Raw genomic sequence first — 23,275 nt, 5'->3', positions numbered from 1 at the left:
TAAACATGGCTGATGAAGGGAAAAAAAAAAGAGGGGGGAAAACAGAGAAAGAAAAAGAAAAAAGGGAGGAAAAAAGGAGAAGGAAAGGAAATGAAGGGCCAGTCAGGAAGTGTCCCACCCTGTCATTGCTCTAGTTAAAAGCAGAACATTTTGGTCAGCTACGTTCAGGTGGTCCAAATAGTGACAAATTTCAAAATCCTTTAAGGACAGCATTACTATTACAAGACATATCAGCAAAACACGTAAGAAATCAGAACAGCAGCTTCACGGACGCCTCTTCATCATGTTAATGATTTCCTGGTACAAAACCTCGGTTGCATCAAGCCCCAGTAGGAAATCCAGGTGGTTCCACTGGGGAATCACCTTGTGGTAGACCAGGTTCCTGGCCTGGGGGAGCAGGGAGGCAACCTCCCGGGGATCAGACGGGCAGTCTACTCCACCGCTCCAAATGGCCGTCAGCACTTTCACGTCTTTCAGGTCATAGTGTGGTGGACACATCGGAAGGGACAGAAAATGAGGGTTTCACAATGGAAAGACATCGCTGCAACACAATAAAACATGTGCGGTGCAGGAGTAATGGCTGTTCTTTGGGAATTAAGGAAAACGAACGACTAGAAAGGTTTTCTTCTAGAAAGAAGAGAAATTTTATTAAAAGTCATGGTGTAATATTATGTGCTACAATTTAATGAGCAAATTAAATTAGTAAATTTAATTTAAAGTAATTACCAAATTAGTTCTGCCTTGTTAGAAATTCTGGTTCTGATACTGCAGACAATTCGACCAACTTTGATAAGGAAAATTTTAGCTGCCTTGACCTAATGCTGGTGGATCGTCCTGCTTCAAGCAGGAGGTTGGACTGAAGACCTCAGAGGTCCCTTCCAGCCAGCTCTAGTGTGGTTTGCGCTTACACTTTGTGCAAGCAACTATCCTTTCCTTTAGCTTCGTAATAGCTGGAAAGTGGAAGCAAGTTCTTGAAAATAAGACGCATCTGGAGAGTTGATTTGGCTCAACACCACCAGGACTTGCCTTCAGGTGATTTGTCAGCATCATATCTCCTTACCTGCAGTGTCATTATTCCAGTTAAAGCACATGCCACTTTCTGAATTTGACTTTTCTTGCTGAAGGAAGGAAGAAACTTTTTTCTAAGCCATGCTATGACTCTGGTACTCTTCTTGCCATGGAACAGAATTGTTCTAAGCTCCCCAGGGATGCAGAGTTAACTGCTCATCATTCACCTTGTGGCTTCAGGTCTGGGTGGCAGAAGGGCTTCGCAACTTGCTTTCCATCGTGGCTAGACAATTAACAACCAGCACGGAGACTTCAGTTTTATAGGTTTCAGACAGTAACTGGTCCCACAGTCATTACTGTTGCTTTTCTATGGCAGCTTATGGACTCTAACAAAAACACTGGTTAAGTGGAAAGCTTATACTTTATTCCACTTCGAAGGTATTTGTAAAATACAGTTCAGAATAGAAAATACTGTTGTTGCAAGCGGAGGTCCTGCTGACTTGCTATTTGCAGGCCCAATTTGTGAAGGGAGGACAATAAATTCAAAGGAATTGCACCAGACTAATGCAAGCAAGCACAAATGGGAACATTTTGTGTCTAAATGAAAAGGAAGACCACAACTTTGGCCATTTGAAACATCTTACCTGTCTATAGCTAAGACTGTTATACATGCCTCCCCCATCATAAGCTCTCAGTGCACCGCTTTGAACTCCCTGCAGCAAATTCAGAAATGAAATGGTCTAAATTAAATCATAGTTCTGGGGGTGTGCCATCAGTTTAAAAGACGAACCTCAGAAGCTGGTTTTCATCCATTGAACTGGCAAGATTTTTAAAGTGTATCTCACATGTCTGCCATAGGCCCAGTACAACTAATTATTGTCATTAATTTGGGTAAATTAACAGAGATTATGTTTTATATGGTTTGTAGATGGGAGGAAACCAGAATGGGAGGAATTTAAAATGTTGTAGAAGATGGGATTAGAATTCAAAGTATTCCTTGTAGACTGAAGAATTGGCCTCAAATGTTATGATCAAAGATGTGTTGGTTGGAAGGAGCCTCTGAACATCTCTAGTCTTAACTGGAGCAGGACCATCAGCAATACAATGGTCAGGGTGGTCATGGCATGGCCCTGCCAGGACCTGAACCCCCCCACAATGGAGACCCCCTGCCTTGCAGGGGACTTCTCCTAGGGTTGCTCCCTGCTCCAGCGGAAGAAGGATTCCCCACCTCAAACCTGATTACAGAATCACAAAATCGTAGGGGTTGGAAGGGACCTCTGGAGATACCTAGTCCAACCCCCCTGCCAAAGCAGGGTCACCCAGAGCAGTTGGACAGAAACACATCCAGGCGGCTTTGAATATTTCTAGAGAAGGAGACTCCACAGCCTCTCTGGGCCACCTGTTCCAGTGCTCTGCCACCTTCAAAAGAAAAAAGTTTTTGCTCATGATGAGGTGGAATTTCCTGTATTCCTTTGTGCCTGTTGCCCCTTGTCCTGTCACTGGGCACCACTGAAAAGAGTCTGGCCCCATCCTCTTGACACCCACCCTTTAGATATTGATAAGCATTGATGAGATCTCCTTTCAGTCTTCTCTTCTCCAGGCTAAACAGACCCGGGTCTCTCAGCCTTTCCTCATCAGAGAGCTGCTCCAGTCCCTTGATCATCTCGTAGCCCTTCACTGGACTCTCTCCTGTCCTTCTTGAACCAGGGAGCCCAGAACTGGACACAGCACTGCAGATGTGGCCTCACCAGGGCAGAGCAGAGGGGGAGGGTGACCTCCCTCCACCTGCTGGCCACGCTCTTTTTAATGCCCCCCAGGAGACCACTGGCCTTCTTGGCCACAAGGGCACATTACATATGCTAACTATGATGTAGTCACCATCATGGAAATTCATGGGATGACTTGCACGACTGGAGTGCTGCATTAGATGGCTAGAAACTCTTCAGAAGGGACAGGCAAGGAAGGAGAGGAGGTGGGGTAGCTCTGCATGTTAGGGAATGTTATGAATGTCAAGAGCTCAATGATGGTGACAATAGGGCTGAGTATTTATGGGTAAGAATCGTGGGGAGGGCCAACAAAGCAGATATCATGGTGGGAGTCTGTTATAGACTGCCCAACCAGGATGTAGAGGTAGATAAAATATTCTACAAGCAGATGGGAGAAATCTCAAGATCACTGGCCCTTGTGCTGGTGGCAGACTTCAACCTACCAGATATCAGCTGGGAACACCATGCAGCTGAGAGGGAACAGTCCAGGAGACTCCTGGAGTGTGTTGGGGACAACTGCCTGACACAGCTGGTGAGGGAACCAACTAGGGAAGGAGCCCTGCTGGACCTGCTGTTTGTAAATAGAGAAGAACTTGTGCGGGATGTGACAGTTGGAGGCCGTCTTGGGCATAGTGATCACGAAATGGTAGTTTTTGATTCTCAGAGAAGCAAGGAGGGGGGTCAGCAGAACTGGACTTCTGGAGGGCAGATTTTGGTCTTCTCAGGAGCCTGCTTGACAGGGGCAAAGTCCTGAAGGGCAAAGGAGTCCAGGAAGGCTAGACATTTTCCAAGAAGGAAGTCTTAAAGGTGAAGGAGCAGGCTGTCCCCATGTGCCGTAAAATGAGCCGTTGTGAGAAAAGACCAGCCTGGCTGAACAGAGAGATATGGATACAACTCAGGGAAAAAAAGGAGAGTTTATGGCCTTTGGAAAAAGGGGCAGGCCACTCAGTTATTTCGGGGTCTCTGAGGAGGAGTGCCACACTAGGAAGAAGCTGTGCTCTGCATCCAGCCTGTGGCACACAGAGAAGATGCATGAACTGGTGAGGGTCCAGGAGAGGTCAATAAGAGGTTTGCATCCATGATCTACAAAGAAACATGCAAACAGCCAGGTACATTCAGCCTAGGGAAGGGAGAATGAGGGCAGCATAGCGCAATTTCTGTGTCAGAGGGGCTCTGGTAGTGACTGTTCTCCATGCCCACAATGGGAAGAATTAATTGGTAATATGCTTAATTGGATGCTGTCCGGGAGAATTTCTGCCACGGTCCGACCGCTAACAGCACTCAGGCTGCAGGGAAAGACTGGAGCTCTGAAATAAGACTCCTGAAATGTCCTTGCTGTGGATGCAGGGTCCCCAGCTCCAAGTGTTTCTCTTTGCAGGCCCACTCCTTTGAGGCCGTTCTACTTGAAAACATACAGGCAGCTCAAGAAGCTGCAGAGCATTTTATGAAGGAGTAAAAAAAAAAACAAACCACCACAAAGATACCATTGATGTGCTGCAGCAACCAACACAAGAGACGGACCGTAAAGGACCATTAAAATAATCCACACTCTGTTTTGCATAGAAAAGTAGCTGGGAAGGTTTATCTGCAACCCGTGGATTACGTTTTGCACTGAAGTCCCCGCTGGGGAGTGTGCCGCGTACACATCGACTCGGCTCCGAAAGAAAATGAGGGCATTTCACAACAGGTTTCACTGGGCTCCAGGAAATGGGGCAGTCAAGGCTTTGTCCTTCAGAAGGACACTGAGGGCCCTCTGCAGGTTTACTCCTACATACCATGTTTATGTTCTTCCAGTTAAATCCAAAGAGCATAGAACAAGAAGCTTTTGCAGGTCTTTGAGCAGGCACAGAACTTCGAAAGGACCAGCTCACCCAAGGCAGTGTGTGGCAGGAACTCTTTGGTGCCAAACATCTCCTGCAAAATTGCAAATGTACTCATAAAATACGAAGACTGATCATGCTTTTCCTCAAAGTGCCACCACTTCACAGCTTCTGTTTTAGCCCCATATTGACATTGCCCACAAGTGGACCCCTCCTTGCACCCTGTTAAATGTTTCTGTTCCATGTTTTTTACACACGCGACCTCTTACATTCATTGCACGCTTGCATTAAATGGCAGGGCTCAATTCACAGACTCCGCATCAGTTTTATTCACCAACGTTTTGCCACCTTCTGTGTGCACGTCTGCCCACACCACTCTTGGCTCTAATTCTGCCAGAATATTCTGGGGAGTGAATTCAGGACAGGACAGAAAGACTCTGGACTGAGATGTGTGATTCCCTTTGTTATGAAAACAGATGGAACACGGAGTTCCTCTCTCTGTAAATGATTTTCAATACGTTAGGTGAGTAATTTCACAATCTCTATAGAAAACTGTATTAATTTTGACTATGTGTAATATAGTCCCGACCAACGTACCTTAAGCCCATAGTCAGAAAAGAATACAAGCTTTTTAAATGGACTTTGAACAAATATAACTGTGGCCACAGGTGCCAAATCAAAGTACATCTTGATTTTCTGAGCCAGCTGAGGCATAGTGGAAAATGCTATAAAAGCTGGGAAAAAAAAAAAAAAGAAAAAAACAGCTTACTCTTTCAAGACATTCACATATACATTTTAACTTTAGTAAGAGCTGTTTTACAAATCCCAAAGATAACAAAAACATCCTGTCACCAAGATCAGCCAAAAAGACCCACTTACCTATAGTGGTGCCTTGTGAATGACCAACGTAATATAACTGTATCTCTCCTGTTTTCTGTTCAGTAAAGTTTATAATTGCTGGGAGGTCATATTTAGCCATTTCATCAAAGCTGCAGAAGGAAGAGTAGCCTCTTACCAAGAGGTGTAGCATCTACATCTGAACAACCATCACCAACAAGCCACAAAACCAGTGGAGAGGGCAGGACAACACCACAGGCTGCTTCATCATACTGACTGTGTCCTTGGGTAAGCACATGGGGGTTTCACCTAAACTTGGATGTGCTTCAGTTCAGCCTGTTCTGTTCCTTGCCATCACCTTTTGAAGATGAAAGAAGTCAGTTTTTTCTGAAATCCTCCAGCTACCCCCGTTTACCTGAAAGCCCGGAATTCCTCCCATCTGGGAGAGAGGACCAGATGTCACTTGGACCAAGTGTTCCCTCTGCTGTTGCCTATCCAAACATTGTAGCCAGCATCTGCGAAAATGAAGCCCAGGCTGTTGTTGGCCAAACTGGTAGCCCATATGCTGCCTTCTCCAAATAAACCGTGCTGCAGAAACGCGACAGGCCTTGGACCTGGAACACAGGCATCATGATGACTTCTTTTTTTTTTTTTTGTTCCAATGCTGTCTGTCATAATTTGAGACACCTTAGGGACTCTTTTCTTCCTTAGTTATGGCAGCTGCAGTGTATGGACGTTTGTGTCAGGTAGGTCTGTTCCCCTTGATTTCAGTAAAACACGGTTGCTACGTAGCAGCTGCACCATATCTCAGTGCACCATGGTGCGGGTGCACCATATCTCAGAGCCTTTTATCCCCAACACCCCTTCTCACCTTCTTTGCAGGTGACTATGTATCATTAAAAAAGTGAATATCTACAGTTCAGGGACAGTATAAAAACCCACCAAATCTTCCCATGCTCCTTATTTTCTCAAACCCCTGAACAATGTGGGAAGTTCTTCCCCACCACTGGCCGTGTCCCACCAAGATGTGCTTGCACTTCTTTGCTGGAGTGACAGATTTCCCCAAGAGGCAGAATAAATTTTTCCACATGGTCTAGTATTACTTTGGACACAGTCTCAGGGTTGGGAGGGAAAAGGCTTGAACATGCAGAGGTGGGGAAGAGGATTGAAGCCCCTGTCTCCCACACCCTGCAGCAGGTCCTTCATTACTGTCGTAAATATGTATAATATGTAATGTGATATTACTACTTCAGAGACATCTCAAGGCATCTGCTTTTGTCTTCAGGGACACTGCCTGCCTGGGTATTTTCAGAGACACAAGCACAGCAGTACCTATGTTCTGCATCTCAGCAGGCTTTTGTTGGAGAGGCTTCGCTGAGAGCATTAGCAGAACTTGGGCTTCCCAGCCAGCTCTGTAGGCAAACATGGAGGTGTCTGGAGAGGTGAGAGGATGCACCTTTTTACGGATCTAGAGCCTCACAGTTGTCACTCCTCACAGGACCTGGAAGCTTCTCAAGGAGTAGCAAACCAGTCTGCTGATCTGCCACATGGCTGTGGGACCACGTACTACAGGCGAGGCTCCCAGGGGAAATCCAAGGTGTGCATGGGGCACCCATGGGTAGGACGGATGGGCTGCTTCTCATTGATGCAGCCTGCTGTGCGCATGGGGCACCACCCACACTCAGGTTTCCACGCAGGGCGAGAAAACATCACAAGGGATCGGCCTTCTCCACAAATTCTGATTGATCAAAACAGATGCTACAGATACCAAAGCCATGGGGGACTTTTAAAAGCCTCCTTCACAAGCCCTGTTATTGCAATCAGAAGATAGCATAAGGCATGGGTTTCCTATATAGCACAGATACCACTTTTACCTTGGCTTCCAACATTTCCTCTCCCGTAAGGAATTCTGTTTAGCTGAAGGATATAGCCATCTTCTGTTACCACATCATACTCCTCGCTGGGGTATCCTGAGAAGGACACCATTTCACTCTGCAAGAAATAAAAAGCAAATAATAATATTTTCAAGGCTCTATGATGCTTGCCTTCAGGGTAATCCATAAACATAGTATTTAATTATCAGTATTTTATACTGACTGTTTCCCAGACCTCTGCTCCAATGCCATCATACTTACGATGTTCATCTGCACTTCTGGATTCTTGGAATAATGAAAATTAAAGAGACACTGCCCGGATACCATCCCATGGACCACGGACATCAGAGCTAGCACCAGCCACATCCTCGCTTTGCCTAGAACACCACCTCCATGGTGTCAGTGCCATTGGAAGCAAGGGAGCCTCAAACCGTATCTGCCCTTACCAGGGTTTGATTTCACATCACTTAGATGCTCACTTGATACCCAGAGAGAAACACTGCTCACTGATCAAAGCTCAGGGGACACAGCAGCACATGGGGAAGAACAACTTGTGCTTTCACTGTAGGCTAACCCGGGGTGACTTGCAGCAGCAAAAGGAGAGACATGGGCAGGAAAACACACAAATAGCGCTCAGACTTAGTCTGGTGGCCTAGATGACCACTCAATACATGTTTAGCAGCTCAGGAAACACATCTCAACTTGGGTATTTTCAGGGACGTGGAAGAGACTTTCAGGAATTCCAGTAAGGGGCAAGGCGGCAATCCTCGCAATGCTCTACAGACCACTGGAAATTGCAAGTGTGTTAAAATATAGCATCACATGCATGATCTGGGGTTTTTTTGTTATTTTTGTCTAATATATCTGCTTCTGTCCAAAAGAAAACACCTTTGTCCCCTAGTCTGTAGTGCAAGTAGCTGCTGGAGCTCAAGGGCAACTTGACGCTTTCTACAGGAATTGCAGGACTGCAAGGCAAGGCACGTCAAACAGAAAATCACTGAGCATTTAATTACGGCCTTAAAAAAAAATCCATTACACTACTGCGGGCTCCCATTTTAAATGATAATTTCCAGTGTTCACCACGTGGTCCCCCTGCAGACTGACAGCTGTGCAAACACTCTCTCCCACATCACCTTTGGTAAATAGCTACAGGTTTCAAGTCTCAGCAAGACATACAAGGCAGAGAACCGTCTAGGTTAGAAGGGACCTTTCAGATCACCGAGTCCAACCATCAACCTGACACTGCCAAAACCACCACTAAACCATGTCCCCAAGCATCATGTCTACCCGCCTTTTAAATACCTCCAGGGATGGCGACTCCACCACTTCCCTGGGCAGCCTGTTCCAATGCTTGATAATGCTTTCATTGAAGGCATTTTTCTTAATATCCATCCTAAACCTCCCCTGGTGCAACTTGAGGCCGTTTTCTCTTGTCCCATTGCCTCTTACTTAGGAGAAGAGACCGACCCCGACCTCTCTACGCCCTCATTTCAGGTAGTTGTAGGGAGCGATAAGGTTCCCTTTTCTCCCGGCTGAGCACCCCCAGCTCCCTCAGCCGCTCCTCACAGGACTTGTGCTCCAGACCCCTCACCAGCTCCGTTGCCCTTCTCTGGACTCGCTCCAGCCCCTCAGTGTCTTTTTTGTGGTGAGGGGCCCAAAACTGGACACAGCCCTCGAGGTGGGGCCTCGCCAGTGCCCAGCACAGGGGGACAATCGCTGCCCCAGTCCTGCTGGCCACACTGTTCCTGATACAGGCCAGAATGCTGTTGGCCTTCTTGGCCACCTGGGCACGCTGCTGGCTCATATTCAGCTGGCAGTCAACCAATACCCAGAGAAATGTGAAGTCCTCCACATGAGAGGAAAAAAAAAAACCCATGCTACAGAACCAGGTGGGTAGACTGGGTAAAAAGAAACATGCCAGACAAAAATCAGCTTGAGGAGAAGGAGGTGGGAACTGCAGGGGACGGTAAGATTACCAAGACTGCAACCTGGCAGTGATGAAGGCTGTGCTGGCCAGAGTGCAGGCAGCAGGTCTAGGGAGGAGGCCATTGCCTCTGTTGGGCCACTGGAGAGGCCACAGCTGCATACTGGGACTTTTAGGGGCCGCTCAACACAAGACCTCTGTCACAAACTGGATCGAGTTGCATGCAGGGCCACTGCATCGGTGGGGTGGAGACCAGGAGAGACTGGGGGAGCCGGGCTTGCTCCGCTGGAGCCCAGGAGGTGAAGGGGATACAATTGCATCTCCACCTGCCCAAAGGGGTCCCGGAGGCTCTGGGACCGGACTCTGCTCAGACAGGCGCAGCAGGAGCCCCCGAGGCACCAGCACAAGCTGCAGGTCCCAAGCCAGACTTTCTCTTACCGATACACAAAGGACATAGGGTGTTACTTGTCATATCAGTTATGACAGAGTGCAAGCCACTTCTCCCGTAGCTCTTCCCAGCTGCATCACAGGATGCAGGGACCTATGACCAAGAGGGAGAGCTTTGTAACATTGCTATGCTATTTGCATCACCCATTAAGAGAACTGTACAAGTCTACCCAGGAGGCAGAGGGAGGATAAGAGGTTGATTTTGATCAGTCGAGTACGAGGAAACACTGCATTCACTCCCTAAATAGAAATAAAATAATGAAAAGAAAATCTCTAATGGCTTGATCATAGTAAAAAAGACAAGAATTGATTACATTTCGTTCAGAGAAAGACATTTATAAGTGCAAATCTATGTGTGAATTGTATCACCTTACTTGGGAGCAATGTATCTCCCAGCAGATCTAGACGTCACTTAATGATACTGAGTTTAACGCAGTTTAAAAACCTACTTTGTGCACTGACAAGTGCACCTGCCACAAGAGGTGGTGAAGGCAAATGGGAACAGCAGGAGGTTTTACACAAAGTTATGGCAATAGGTCCATAAACAGGTGGACCTAGGAAAGGACTAGGCGGTGTTGGTCCCTCCAACATCAGCTGCAGATGTTTGTGACTACAAGGTGATGGACCACCGGGCACAAAAAACTGGGCTGGACCAACCTCTAGTTCTGACCCAGCAGATCAGATTTTGGTCCCCTGTTCTCAGAGAAACACGGGCAGTTGGTTTGGTGTTATTCTCCTTTAGTTGGAGCCATAAACACCATCCACATCCACACTCAGAAACTGACACCCAGCTGTACTGATGTTTTTCCCACACTCACCTTTATAAAAGCAGAGGCTACCAGCCCAGCCGAGGGATGGCACAGCTCCTGCAGAAGGAGATGGGGAGACGTCAGCCCCTTGGATGGATAAACAATATGGGGAAGTGATGCCCGGTGTGCGAGGAGATAGAGATGGGGCACATGGCAGCGGCAGAGGACTGATCATCACCTCTCCCTGGTGCGTGGCGCAGAACTCTTCATCTCTCTTAAGACAACCCTATTTGAACTGTCTGGAGCGTGGGGTAGCAAGAACAGAGAAGTCTAAAAGTAAACATGCTGAGATATTAAACATATAAATCATTAGGCAATGCCACAGTTTAGAAAGTACGGTTGCCCAGAATTTGTTTGTGCTGGCCAGTTAAATACCGTTTACGCAGAGTGAAATAACTATGGACATTTAAAGGTGATTTCAATCAATAAAGTGATTTAATTGATAACTGAAGAAAGTTTCCAGCTTCATGTTTCAATGTCATTTTTTTTTATTTATTACAAGAGAAATAATTAAGTTATTGCAAGGGAAAATTGAAGTCTAAAAAGGATTTCCAATGGCAGATCTTGTGTCTTAGAAATGGGGATGTGCTAGACAGAGCTCTACAATCCCTTTTTACACGATATTATAAACAGAGCTATCAAATGTGAGCTGGAGATTAAATCCCAGGCAACAGTCTAAAAGCATCCGTACCAGGTCTGGCTGGGATGAAATTAACTTTCTTCACAGCATGGGGACGGGGCACAGTCAACTGGCCAAAGCAATACTCCATACCATACAATGTCACGGTCAGCAATAAAAACTGGGGAGGGGGATGTTGTCTTCCAAGGTAGCCGTTGCTCGGACACTGGCTGGGCATCGGTTTGCTTGTGGGAGGTGGCAAGTGATTGTCTTTGCGTCACTTGTTTTTATTCTCTTTCCTTCACTTAGTAAACTCTCCTTCTCTTGACACAGTTTTCTCACTTTTGCTCTTCCTATTCCCTCCACCTGTCCCACTTGGGGATGGGTGGTGGAGTGAGTGAGCAGCTGTGTGGGTGCTTAGCTGTTGGCTGGGGTCAACCGACCACAACATCCCTGATCTTCACACCCTTACGGGAGAGTATGAAGAGTGCCTAAGCACTCTATTCTACATACAAACTGCGAGCAGGGATAGTTATCAGTCTCCATCAGCCATGTCAGGGCCGTGGCCGTTTTCTGTCTTGCCTTCCTGGATTGTTTTGCTTTGGAAATCACAGCGCAGGCTCTGGATTGCACTTGTCTTCTGGCTGTCAACCTGGGGTGGACCTGAGATCTGTCCAAGGCAGGCACCTAGATTTGGCAATTGGTCCCATTCTTTAAACATAACTGTAGTAGAACATTGGTTCATCATTTAGAGATTTGGAGGTTAAGAGAGTCTTGCTTTTAGGGTACAGAAGCCACACTTCACTGGGTAAGACACCTTTGACTTTCACCTTCTGAGGAAACACATAATAGAAGTCTGTATTCCAGGGAAAACGCAGGGCAACTCTGGTCACACTAATCTGGAGGCACCGTCCTCCCTGAAAGATGCACGACTAAGTTGCACTCATAGTCATAAGAGTCCCACAGCACTTGAAGAGTGGGACATCATCACAGGTCTTAAAACATGTTCAGGCCTCTCAAAGGTCATACTGAAGCATCATCACAGAGGCCAAATGGGATCAAGGAGAAGCCCTTGAGCTTCATTACATAGCCATGGCATCAAAGACATGTTGGTGGAAAAGGTTCTCCAGAGATTCTTATCCACTCTTCCACTAGAAGCTAGACTATTACCAGTACTGGATCAGATTGGCGCTGGCTTTCAGTTGTCAAAGTTTTGGAAATCACCCAGGATGGAGATCCCCCACCTCTGCAGTCAGAGAGGCATTTTGCTCTATCACCTTTTGCCCTCCAAGGAGTCACAGGCCGCTCTCAGACCACTCTCAGCCTCCCCATGGCCAGACCAAATAAAATGAGCTCCATCCACCTCCTGCTGTAGGGTTGCTGTCGATTTGTCAGTCTCTACAAGGCTTCATTGGTGTCTCCACATCCCTTGCACCAGGCAGACCAAAACTGGGCCTAGCATCCAGATGTGGCCTCCCTTACGCCTAACAGCGGGGGTGATAACTAATGGAGACCAGGCAGCCACCTGTCTGCTCTTGTAGCCCACACTGCAGTTCTCCATCTTCGTAGTGAGAGAACATCGTTGGCTTGTGTTGTGCTTGGCATGTGCCACCCCTCCTGGGTCCCTTCCAGTAAGGCTGCTACGCCACAGCTCCTAATCAGAGCGTTATCATGCCCTGGCCTCATCCAGGGCTGCCTGCCACTGGCACACACTTCAAGTAGGTGTGTGGCCCCAAAGCAGAAACACGTCATACATCCAGGAGTTCTCGCGCAATTCCCGCAGCCCTTTCTTGCAGCACTCTTGCTTTCTTTGCTAGCGGTCCACACACCGTGTTCACCAGTGAGCACAGAGCTTTTTCCACGGCAATGTATTGTTCTTCTTTAGGTGCTTTCACTACCCATTGTGCTCGAGTTTAATAATCATGTTTTCTATAAAATTACTGCCAAAGAGTCTGTCTTAATTCTTGATATTTCTCTTTTGGCCTCAATTCTTTGACTGTCTTAATACTCTTCTATGACTGGCATCCTACCTGCTTTTACCGGGCCACAGTTTGGCAAGAAAATGCACATTTAAGAAACTCTACTGAACTCTCTTGCAAATTAAGCTGGCAGTGAGAATCCAGATAACCATCCAGTACAATAAACCATTCCCAAGCACATTTAGCAGCCAGACCATTTTGTCATAGGCCAAACATTTATGAGGTTTGAGAAAGCCCCTTTTCATGAATAAACAAGTAAATTGTAGTGACAAACCACTGCCCAGCCCACTGGCAGATGTACAACTGTGCAGTCCGGCGGGTCTTTTAGAAGACAGCAGCTACAGCTGAATTCCATTCAGGACCTCCCATGTCCCTGAGCAAGGCTGAATGCAAAGCCAGAGATGCCCCGAGCCCTAGGACCACAGTGGACTTCAGCTTTGACACATCTGTGTCCTACTGCCTGAGCCATCATCACGGTGCACGGAGAGAGGGGGCATCAGAGGGGGTCCACAGCAAACAGGGTGCAGAGCAGAGGGCCAACTGTTACTCTCCGTAGGAGGTGCTGAGGAGGGGGTCGTAACCTCCTGACACTTCTTCCCAGGGCAGTGGGGCCAAGAAGAGAAAACCTCCCACCAAATCTGAATTCACAGCTCTTAAACTCTTACATGTTGGAGAGTCAGTTACACGGTCAATCTTTAAAAAAAAATAAATAAATGAGGAAGCCCCAGAACACCTCTTCTCCTTCATGACTGCCCCACAACACACATCTCTTCAACGCAGCTTCTCTATGGGGATCTTATAGGACACAGTGCCAAAGGCCTTAGTGTTGTCCAGGTAGACAATATCCACTGCTCTCCCTTCATCTACCAGGTCAGTCACGTCATCACAGAAGTTTACTAGAATCATAGAATGTGTTGGGTTGGAAGGGACCTTTAAAGGCCATCTAGTCCAACCCCCCTGCAGTCAGCAGGGACATCTTCAACTAGATCAGGTTGTTCAGAGCCTCATCAAGCCTGGCCTTGAATGTCTCCAGGGATGGGGCCTCCACCACCTCTCTGGGCAACCTTGGCCAGTGTCTCACTACTTGAGTTGGTCAAGCATTGTTACTCAACACCCCATGCCACTCAAAACTCAACACATGCCAGGTAAATGCACACCACTTAAGACTTGCTGGGGGCAGAGGTCTTTTGGCAAGACATCAATTCTTCAGGTACATGTTTCACTGCCCACAACTGATCATCCTGAGAGATGAGCAACAGACCAAGAACACAATAGTGTGCTTAGTCCCCATGGCTCCTACCACGTGGAGATAATAACTATAATCGATCACTCCTGACACCATACGAATCGTGGCCAGAGGTGGGAATACTAGGACCCCACGATCTAGCAAGCTCTGGGGTTGCCTAGCTATCGTCTGAGCTGGACCAGAGTGGAAAAGTACCTCGTGAAAGTCAATTGTCTTGTATCCTCTAAGTAGTGATTCTAGTAAGGACCCTTTGAGCTCTCCTGGATTGCAGCGGGCTGTGGCCAGTAACCCCCAGGTTGAGATACCTCTCAGGCTGACACCTCAAGGCCAGGGCGGGAGAAGACCCTTCTCAATCCTCAACTATCACCCACTGAGGAACACCGATGAATCGTGAGTATTTACCCTAAATCTGAGAACGGGAAATTTTAACTATAGGCTAGTCTCTCTCTGCCTCTCATCCACCTGTATGTTCTGAGATACACCTTATTTTTACGGATGTGGATGCTCTTCTGTCCATCCGTTAACGTGTAGGACCTAAAAGCAGCACCTTTTGGCTCGCTAGCCAAAAGCCAATTCAACCTTTCAATCTGCCTTACAGCATTAATAAATTTTGAATAGCTGTTAAATCATAACAATGTCAAATATTTTCATCTGTGACAATTATCAGTTGGGTTTTCACAATTAACAGTGTCTGATCTGTCATTTTAACAGCTCTATTTACTCCTTGCAGCTCCTCGCTTGTCCCCTCTCTTGGAAAGGGGGAGCACCATCTATCACAGGCTTCTTTATCTCTGGTGGCTTTGGCTCTTGGCATCTGACAGTCCTTGAGAAGAGGAGCACAGAAGGGATTGGCCTCTCCACAAAGCTGGTTGCTGCGCCATAAAGCCTGGAGGTGTCCCTTAGATGACTCCATAGATGGCACCAGTCGCTTCTTTGGTGTCATTCCAAGCAGCTGCTGACACTGTGGCTGGGCTGGACTTTTCTCTCTGCAGGGGGTCCCAGTGCTACCGTGCCCACCTCCACCTCAGCCCTCTGGAACTTGCGTCCCTCACTGGGAGGACGAGGTTGGGGCTGGGACTGAGTGGAGCGAGGGGCATTTCGGAGACAGGAGGAGGAGTGCCAAGGCCGCAGCAGTGTGAGACCAGCAGAGGCCATCAAAGTGGCAGGGGCGGCAGCAGCCCCTGCTCCAGGGAGCGCCTCGGGGTGTACAGAAGGGTGTGAGCACAGCTGTGCATGCAGAGGTGCGTGTGAGCACGGCTGTGCGTGCAGGGGTGTGTCTGTGAGCACGGCTGTGAACACAGAGGTGTGTGTGTGTGTGTGTGAGCACGGCTGTGCGTGCAGCTGGGTGTGTGTGTGTAACTCCAGCTGTGCATGCAGAGGCACGTGTAACCCCAGCTGTGCATGCAGGGGTGTGTGTGATCACGGCTGTGCATGCAGGGGTGTAACTCCAGCTGTGCATGCAGGGGTGTGTGTGTAACCCCAGCTGTACATGCAGGGGTGTAACCCCAGCTGTGCATGCAGGGGTGCGTGTGTAACCCCAGCTGTGCATGCAGGGGTGTGTGTGTAACCCCAGCTGTGCATGCAGGGGTGTAACCCCAGCTGTGCATGCAGGGGTGCGTGTGTAACCCCAGCTGTGCATGCAGGGGTGTAACTCCAGCTGTGCATGCAGGGGTGTGTGTGTAACCCCAGCTGTGCACGCAGGGGTGTAACTCCAGCTGTGCATGCAGAGGTGTGTGTGTAACCCCAGCTGTGCACGCAGGGGTGCGTGTGTGACCACGGCTGTGCATGCGGGGGGAGTGTGTGATCACGGCTGCCCATGCACAGGGGTGTCCCCGCACACGCGGGCGGGTTCGGGCGCGCCCTCCCGCCTCCCTCTCGCGTCCCCCGCGCTCCTGGGCGTGGCGTGTCGCGGCCCGCCTCCGTGGGGCCGTGCGTCGCCGCGCCGTGCCGTGTCGCGGCCATGTCGCGGGTGCTGGTGGTGGGCGCGGGGCTGTCGGGCGGTGCCTGCGCGTGGCTGCTGCGTGGGGCGGCCCCGGGCCGCGTCACCGTCTGGGACAAGGCTCGCGGCGCAGGTATGGGGGGCGCGGCATGGGGGGGGGGGGGGTAAGGGGGGAGCGTGGCGTGGCGGTCTCTGATTGGCTGGCTGGTTGTCGCGCAGGGGGCCGCATGAGCACGAGCCGCGCCGCCTGGGACGCCGCCTGCACCGCCGACCTGGGCGCGCAGTACGTCACGCGCGAGACGAAGCGCGCGGGGCGGTGCTGCAGGTGAGCCCCGCCCCCTCGCCGTGCCCCGCTCCCCCCCCCCCCCCCCCCTTTGCCGCTAGCCCCGCCCCCCGCCCCGCCAGCCCGAGGGGAGTCGCCGTGGGCTCGTCGGGGGGCGGGGTTGGTCGCCGCGCTGCGGTGCCGGCCCGCCCTCGGTCCGCCTCCCACTGCCTTCCCCCCCCCCCCCATCCCCACGCTTCTTCCCGCCCATCGCCTGCGCCTCAGGTGGGAGGCGAGGGGGTGGGCTGGGGCAGGTGGTGGCGCGGGGCCGAGGGGGTTTGGCGACTCAGCGGCCGGGCGAGCCGAGCCTCCGGCTCTCGACGCTGGATGGTTTTCAGTCGTGGCGCAAGTCTGCCCATCGTAGGGAATCGTAGATGGGTGTTTAAATCCGCGGAGGTCTCTGCTGTCCAGAGTTGAGTCGCCCCAGAGTCGCCCAAACGCCAGGAAGGTTGATGGGGATGGGGGAGGGTGTCCGTGGTGGGCCTGCTTGGGCTCGCTGGGTACGCAGGGCGGTTTGCCATACGCTGGGGATGATGAGGTAAGCGATGTAAAACCGCAAAATTTGTGTGGCAATCGGGGAAAAGGCAGGTTTGTTCCAGGCCCTCGCTCGTGTCCAGCTGCGGGAATGCTCCTGCGCTCCACGGCGGCGATGCGGTTTGTACTGATATTCAGAGTTTGAAGTACCTGTCGTATATGCCCCTGACACAGTTAGTCCTGAAACCTTCAGGTCAAACCGCCGGCGGCACAGCCTTGGTCTCGTAAAAAAGGCCAGCGCCTGATAAAATAGCAACGTAGTTTGTTGTTTGGTACCTATGATTCTTGTTCATGCATAGCCTGGCTTGAAACAGCGGTTGAATCTCATGCAGTTGTTAAAAACCGTTCTCTAAGTTTGAAAGTTAGGCTAGTCTTAACTTTGCGAAAGATAACAACAGTTGCTGTTGGTTTTCATGCAGTGTATTTTCATCTCTGTGTTTCTTGCTGCCTTTAAGCTTCTATGAGGAGCTCTTGTGTCATGGCATCTTGAAACCGCTGATGGCACCTGTTGAAGGAATGGTAGCGAAAGAAGGCTCGTGCAATTACATGGCACCCCAGGGCATCTCCTCCGTTGTCAAGTATTATTTAAACCAGTCAGGTAATTTTTTAGATGCCTTTGTATGAAATGAAAGGTTTTAATGATTGTGTTTTTGATCGTGTTCTTGAAGTGTCTTTCAACTTTAAATCTCCAGTGAGAATGTTCAAGTTCCTTGTTTGTTTATGTATGTCTTGAAGTTGCTTAGGTGGATAAACATGTCCAGGAGCTCTATAAATTTCCAAGTCCTGCAAGCGCTTCACTGACTTTATCTGCACTGCTGGCATATGAAAATCTCTATACAAATATAATGTCTGTAGGATCAGGGGCTAAGCTTGTATTTACACCGTTGGCTTTAGCATATGGAAGTGAGACATAACACAATTAGGACAAAAATAACTTGGTGGGAGTGGGATCACGGTTGAGAAGAGACTTGAGCTGCAGCTTGAATGAAGTGAGTGTTCAGGTGTTTTTTCATGCATGCGTACTTAACAGTGCTGTTTAACTGAGCAACTGGGAACGTAGTGGTGAGCTATATCCTGTATTTTGTAGAAAGGAGTGCTTATGCGGTATGTGAGCCTACCATGTTGAAAGTCCTTTAGAAAAGGCTGAAAGAGAACATCATTTGCTAGTTTAAACTGTGTAACTTGCATTAGGTGTAATGTGGCAGAACCACTTGTACAGTTTGGTGGCTAATTTAACTCGGGTTTGAAAAATGTTAGCTTTATGAGCAGTCAAGCTTTGCTCCTTTCATGTGATTGTTTTTGTCTTTTTTTTTTTTTAATTAGCTGGTTTTTAGACTCTAATCTTGCAAATAATTAACTACCTTCCTGTCTTGTGATCTATGAGAGCAGGAGCAACGCTCTCTTTTTCAGCTCCTGGGGGTGTGCTTTGATTGCTTACCCTGTGCTACCTCCTGCACTCATCAGATTTCAGTCTGAATTGGTTCAACTCACTAAAGCCACAGTAAACTAACCTGACAAAGAGAGCAGCTGGTAGTTTTACATCTGTTCACTGAGTTGAATCATGTCAGAGAGGAATCAGATGTGTACCAGCCCTAGCACAGGGGAGTGATGGGATCTTTTCAGCTGATGAGGATCCACTCTTTTCATGTCATATGCTGGCTGTTAAATTAATTTGTGAAACTTTTCCCTGAGACTGTCTGTGTGCTTCACTGTTTGCAAGTCATCCAGTTACTAAGGGAAGCTACTCTGCATTTTCTCTGTGGAATTCTCTGTTACATGTATTTAACTTCTTTTTCCAAGCAGGTGCAGATGTCTTCTATGAGCAGCATGTGACTTGCATCTCTCTCCGAGATGGGAAATGGGAAGTCTCTAGAAAAACGGGACCGCCAGAACAGTTTGATATAGTTATTCTCACAATGCCTGTTCCACAAATTCTTCAGCTGCAAGGTGACATTGTAAACAGTAAGTTCATACCTTGAAGTCTCAGGTATCTAGCCTAAAATGGCAATTGAGCATCTTCTATAGCAAAAGAACCACTCGACAGTCTGAGCTGTCTGTTAATTTCCGCCAGAATACGGTGAATCTGAAAATGATATGAGGTGGGTAATTTCAAGGCCGTATGTGTGGCGCATGAGCGGTAATACCTTGATAGCAAAAATATCTAAATAGATGAGTCAATTTTGAATCTGATCTTTAATTTTTTTCCCAACTTCTAAACCAGGATTTGTCTTTCCGTAACTTGAAAATAGTTATTGTATCGGAAAAAAAGCCTCAGCTGGTCCCCACGTGGTGGTTTCCTCGTTGCTATCTCTTTGTCGACGTGTCGTGCTGATTTTTCAGTGATGCCCTTGGTATGTCTGCAGCAGGGATGACCCAGAGATTAAGACTTGGATAGCAGCTGTGCTACGGGGAAAATCCCTCAGGCATTTCAGTGAGCCTAAAATCAGATGAAATGCAGGGAGGAGAAAGTCCAGATCAGAACTCTTTGGTCTCTAGTTTATAAACTAGATGAAGGCCTCTCAGACCCTCCAGCTTGTTTGCTGTTTCTGGCTGCCCCCTGGGGGTTGTATTCCCCAAACATGAGTAAATCTCATTTATGCTTTGGTGAGTTGTTGGGGTGAGTGTGTTAACAGTGCCGTGGAGGCTTAGAAAGAGCAGCTCAGTGCTAAGAGTGCCCCACCTCGAGTACTGCGTTCAGTTTTGGGCCCCTCGCTACAAGAGGGACATTGAGGTGTTGGAGCGTGTCCAGAGAAGGGCTACAAAGCTGGTGAGGGGCCTGGAGGACAAACCTTATGAAGAACGACTGAGGGAGCTGGGGTTGTTTAGCCTGGAGAAGAGGAGGCTGAGGGGAGACCTCATCACCCTCTACAACTACCTGAAAGGAGGTTGTAGAGAGATGGGGGCTGACCTCTTCTCCCTGGTGACAAGTGATAGGACGAGGGGAAACGGGTTCAAGTTACGTCAGGGGAGGTTTAGATTGGATATTAGGAAACATTTTTTTCACTGAAAGGGTTATTAAACTTTGGAATAGGCTGCCCAGGGAGGTGGTGAATTCACCATCCCTGGAGGTGTTTAAAAAAGGGTAGATGGGGCACTTAGGGACATGGTTTAGAAGTGGCTTTTGTCAGGGTAGGTTAAAGGTTGGACTTGATGATCTTAAAGGTCCCTTCTAACCTCAGCAATTCTATGATTCTAAGAAAGAAGTGCAAGTCCAGGTTTGGGCAAGTTTACTCATTTAGGTAATTTGTCTCAGGTGTGAGGCTTCCAGGGCCAGCTTTTCTCTGAAGTCAGGCTGGTGAATCCTGCTCACCCATGCTAGCTCTGCACGCAGTCAGCGTCTGTCTACAGTGGGCTCCTGGCAGCATGGTTTCTGGGGGATCTTGTTAGCTGAGGTGCTGCTGAGCCTTTGAGCAGACTTGATGTATTTGCCGGGAGCCTTGATCCTTGCGGAACAGCCACCGTGAGGATTTACAGGGCAGAGATCTTGATGCAGCTCTATGGGAGATGGCTCTGAGGGCTGATGCTGAGCAGAAGCCAGGAAGCCTGGGCAGGCCTGTGCTGACCCTGGCAGAGCCATTTCGAAGTGCACTGGGCTGTGGATTTATCACCCCAGCTGCAGTGTTGTACCAAAGACATGCCACGTCTGGCTGACAACCTCTCTTTGAACCTAGCATGCTGGCAGCAGTGCAGGGGCATCCATGTGGCTCAAGTCGGGTCTGGTCAGACAGGGCTTGTTGCCTCTCTGCTGCCAGCTCCTGAAGTAGGCCCTTTAGAATTTGTGGGGTTTCTGCTTGCTGGTTTGTAGAAAAACCACCAGTGCTTGAAAGATGAAGAGCTGACTTCAATGCTTGGCTCCTTGTGCTCTGCTGTATCTTGGATTTCAACGTGCTTAAATACGTGAGTGTGATTTGGAAGCTGTTAAAAGATACTGGAGCAATAGATGGAGGTGGTTGGAGCTGCCAGGGTCTAACTGAAGTTGCTTCACAGTAACCAGGATGTGTAGGAGGAAAAAGAAGAGGATGGTGGGGGGGGGGAGAGAAGGATAGATGGCAGCAGGATGTTGAACTGCAGCTTAGTGTCTTACGGTAGCAAAAGGAAAATTAATGTCTGATCACGGTAAAGAAGAGAAGTATTTTCATTACAACTTCTTATTTTAAGCTTCGTGCCTACAGAGATAAATATTCTGTGAGAACAGGACTTCTCTGCTATTCGTTGTTTTATGAGCACTCACGTTTCCCCGTCCCTTTACCATGCAAAGTAATGGTATCCCCACTAAATTTTCTTGGTCACTGAGTGTGCTTTTTCACTTCATACTGTGAATCATATGAGCAGGGTAAATGTATAGACAGTCTTTTGATGATTATATATTTTCCTTTTAATAGCCACATGTGTACTGTTCTGCTATATAAAGATACAATAAACTGTTAAAAACATTGACTGGTCACTAACTGAAGCATGACGCCGCAAGCATTAGAAAGTAAGGGGAGAGCAATGTATAACAACTACAGTGGATTGGGACGTTCCCCTGCAAGGAGAAACATCATCTTGTTTATTTTTTGTTTTGTTTTGGTTTGGGGTTTTTTTGTTAGGCTTATTATGACAATGTAATATGGAATATTGCTCGGAGATGTTTGTAGCTGTGGCTGACTCTCAAGCTACTTCAGTTTCCTTAGCTTAGCTCACAGCAGATGGGAAACCTCAACAGCCCGAGCTGTACAAGCATGTGGGGACAGGCATAGCGAGGTGGCTTTTTGATTGCTCAATGGTGTCATTACTGGGGTAAATGACTGGGGGTGAGGTCTGGCCCATCTTGTCCTTTCTAGCAGTCATCGATAGTGAGTATCCTGGGAACAGAAGAAAAGTAGAGGTAGTGTGTAGTACTGTGTTCTCAGAGTCTTCTTGAGGTTCCTCTAGTCTGCATCTCAAGGCCTTCCTCAGTCTGAGTTGATGTCTTTGCAAATTGTTTTTCTTGGGGTAATTAAATCCTTTCATGTCCAAAAAGTGAGCAGGTCCCCTTCAGAAGATGTAGTTAAGGCCAACAGATCGCTTCACCTGCTTTTAGAGTGAGGGAACTGTCAGATGCTTTCCGCAACATTCTTTACTTAATCTTCTGTATAACTTCTGTATAACTGTAGGACCAACTTTTATCTGAGGGAACCCAGCAAGTTTTGTCTTCTCCTCCCTTTACCCACATTTCTCTTCCTCTCTCTGCCTGTGCCCTGTGTGAGACTGGCTTTCAGGTTTCCAACCAATTATTAATTCTTCATCTTCAGCAGCAGGACTGACTCACCATATCCTGGAGTTCCTTAGCATCGGAGCTACTGTCATCTTTACTACTGTTTCTTGGGGCTAAGAGGTGAGAAGAATATAGGTGAGGGGAATATAAGAAAGGTGTTTCAGAGCCTGAACAGCTGTAGATTTCGGATCCTTTTTGACTTACGGAGGGTCAGGGCACATTACTGTATCTCTAAATCTCAGTCTCATTGATTGCATGTAAAAGAACTGAGTTTTGCTGGACAGAGAAGGGGTGTTTCCTGGATCCACCTCTCTTGGGATTTTAAGGTGCAATTTCGTGTTAAGCTTAACTGTGGACAGCTGCTGAAAAGAATAGTTGTCCTCTCCCCTCCACGCCGACACTGTCCCACTTTTCCCTCCTCTGTCAGCACTAGCGAGCAGGTACCACACGGCAAGTTGGATCCGCTCCCTGTTTTGACCCAAAACAGACTCTGATGGTGCAAATGAATACATGAGTTTTCACTTGTCTGTGCAGGCTGATCTGACTTGTTGAGCAACTGCCTGGTCACTGGCGTTAGCTTGCACATATACCAAGGCTGCTTCCTTACCCGTAAAGCAGTTTAGTCATCTGTATGTTCTGGTCTTCCAAATCCAGAGACAAAATTTGGTCATTCTAATGGAAAACATATTTGTGCATTCCCAGTATACAAACTAGCGGTTCTAGCTGCTCCTGGGAGGGGAATTTCCTGCTCCTTGTTGCACACTTCCACCTTGCTGTCACTTAGGGTGGGAGGAATCATTTTGCGGCCATGCTCACGCTGCAGCCAAAATGAGGGATGTGCAGAGATGGAGGAAGGGGAGGGCTTTCTACTTCCAGCAGCAGCAGCCTGTGCAGCCAGCTCAAAGCTCACGTGTG

At 48.2% G+C, this 23,275-nt stretch overlaps 2 protein-coding genes across 13 annotated transcripts in view; one reads left to right on the top strand and one right to left on the bottom strand.

Moving 5' to 3' along the window:
* Window positions 1–264: 264 nt before the first annotated feature.
* LOC134517227 (lipase member K-like) lies at window positions 265–12,092 on the bottom strand. Its single transcript, XM_063338516.1, is given in 11 exon segments — window positions 265–494; window positions 1,649–1,732; window positions 4,371–4,424; window positions 4,540–4,588; window positions 4,590–4,688; window positions 5,192–5,328; window positions 5,474–5,583; window positions 5,847–6,045; window positions 7,306–7,423; window positions 7,567–7,682; window positions 12,074–12,092. Coding segments are annotated over 11 exon segments (1,215 nt in total).
* A 4,148-nt stretch (window positions 12,093–16,240) lies between these two features.
* The window catches only part of RNLS (renalase, FAD dependent amine oxidase), a 76,609-nt gene continuing 69,574 nt past the window's right edge, over window positions 16,241–23,275 (top strand). For 9 of the 12 annotated variants that reach the window (XR_010071505.1, XM_063337822.1, XM_063337824.1 and 6 more), the window contains exons 1-4: window positions 16,241–16,401; window positions 16,488–16,593; window positions 17,580–17,722; window positions 18,925–19,086. Coding sequence is in view for 11 of the 12 variants with exons in the window: in XM_063337822.1 (XP_063193892.1) it covers window positions 16,290–16,401; window positions 16,488–16,593; window positions 17,580–17,722; window positions 18,925–19,086 (523 nt within the window). In the remaining variant the exon portion in view is untranslated. Of the gene's footprint in view, window positions 16,402–16,487; window positions 16,594–16,760; window positions 17,129–17,579; window positions 17,723–18,924; window positions 19,087–23,275 lie in introns of those variants that run through there. The other 3 variants (XM_063337823.1, XM_063337831.1, XM_063337825.1) reach the window with 2 other exon arrangements.

Source organism: Chroicocephalus ridibundus, chromosome 6 (genome assembly GCF_963924245.1).
Source record: "Chroicocephalus ridibundus chromosome 6, bChrRid1.1, whole genome shotgun sequence".
Taxonomy (NCBI): domain Eukaryota; kingdom Metazoa; phylum Chordata; class Aves; order Charadriiformes; family Laridae; genus Chroicocephalus; species Chroicocephalus ridibundus.
Note: the sequence above shows the minus strand (reverse complement) of the source record. Positions and strands in the feature narration are given on the sequence as shown.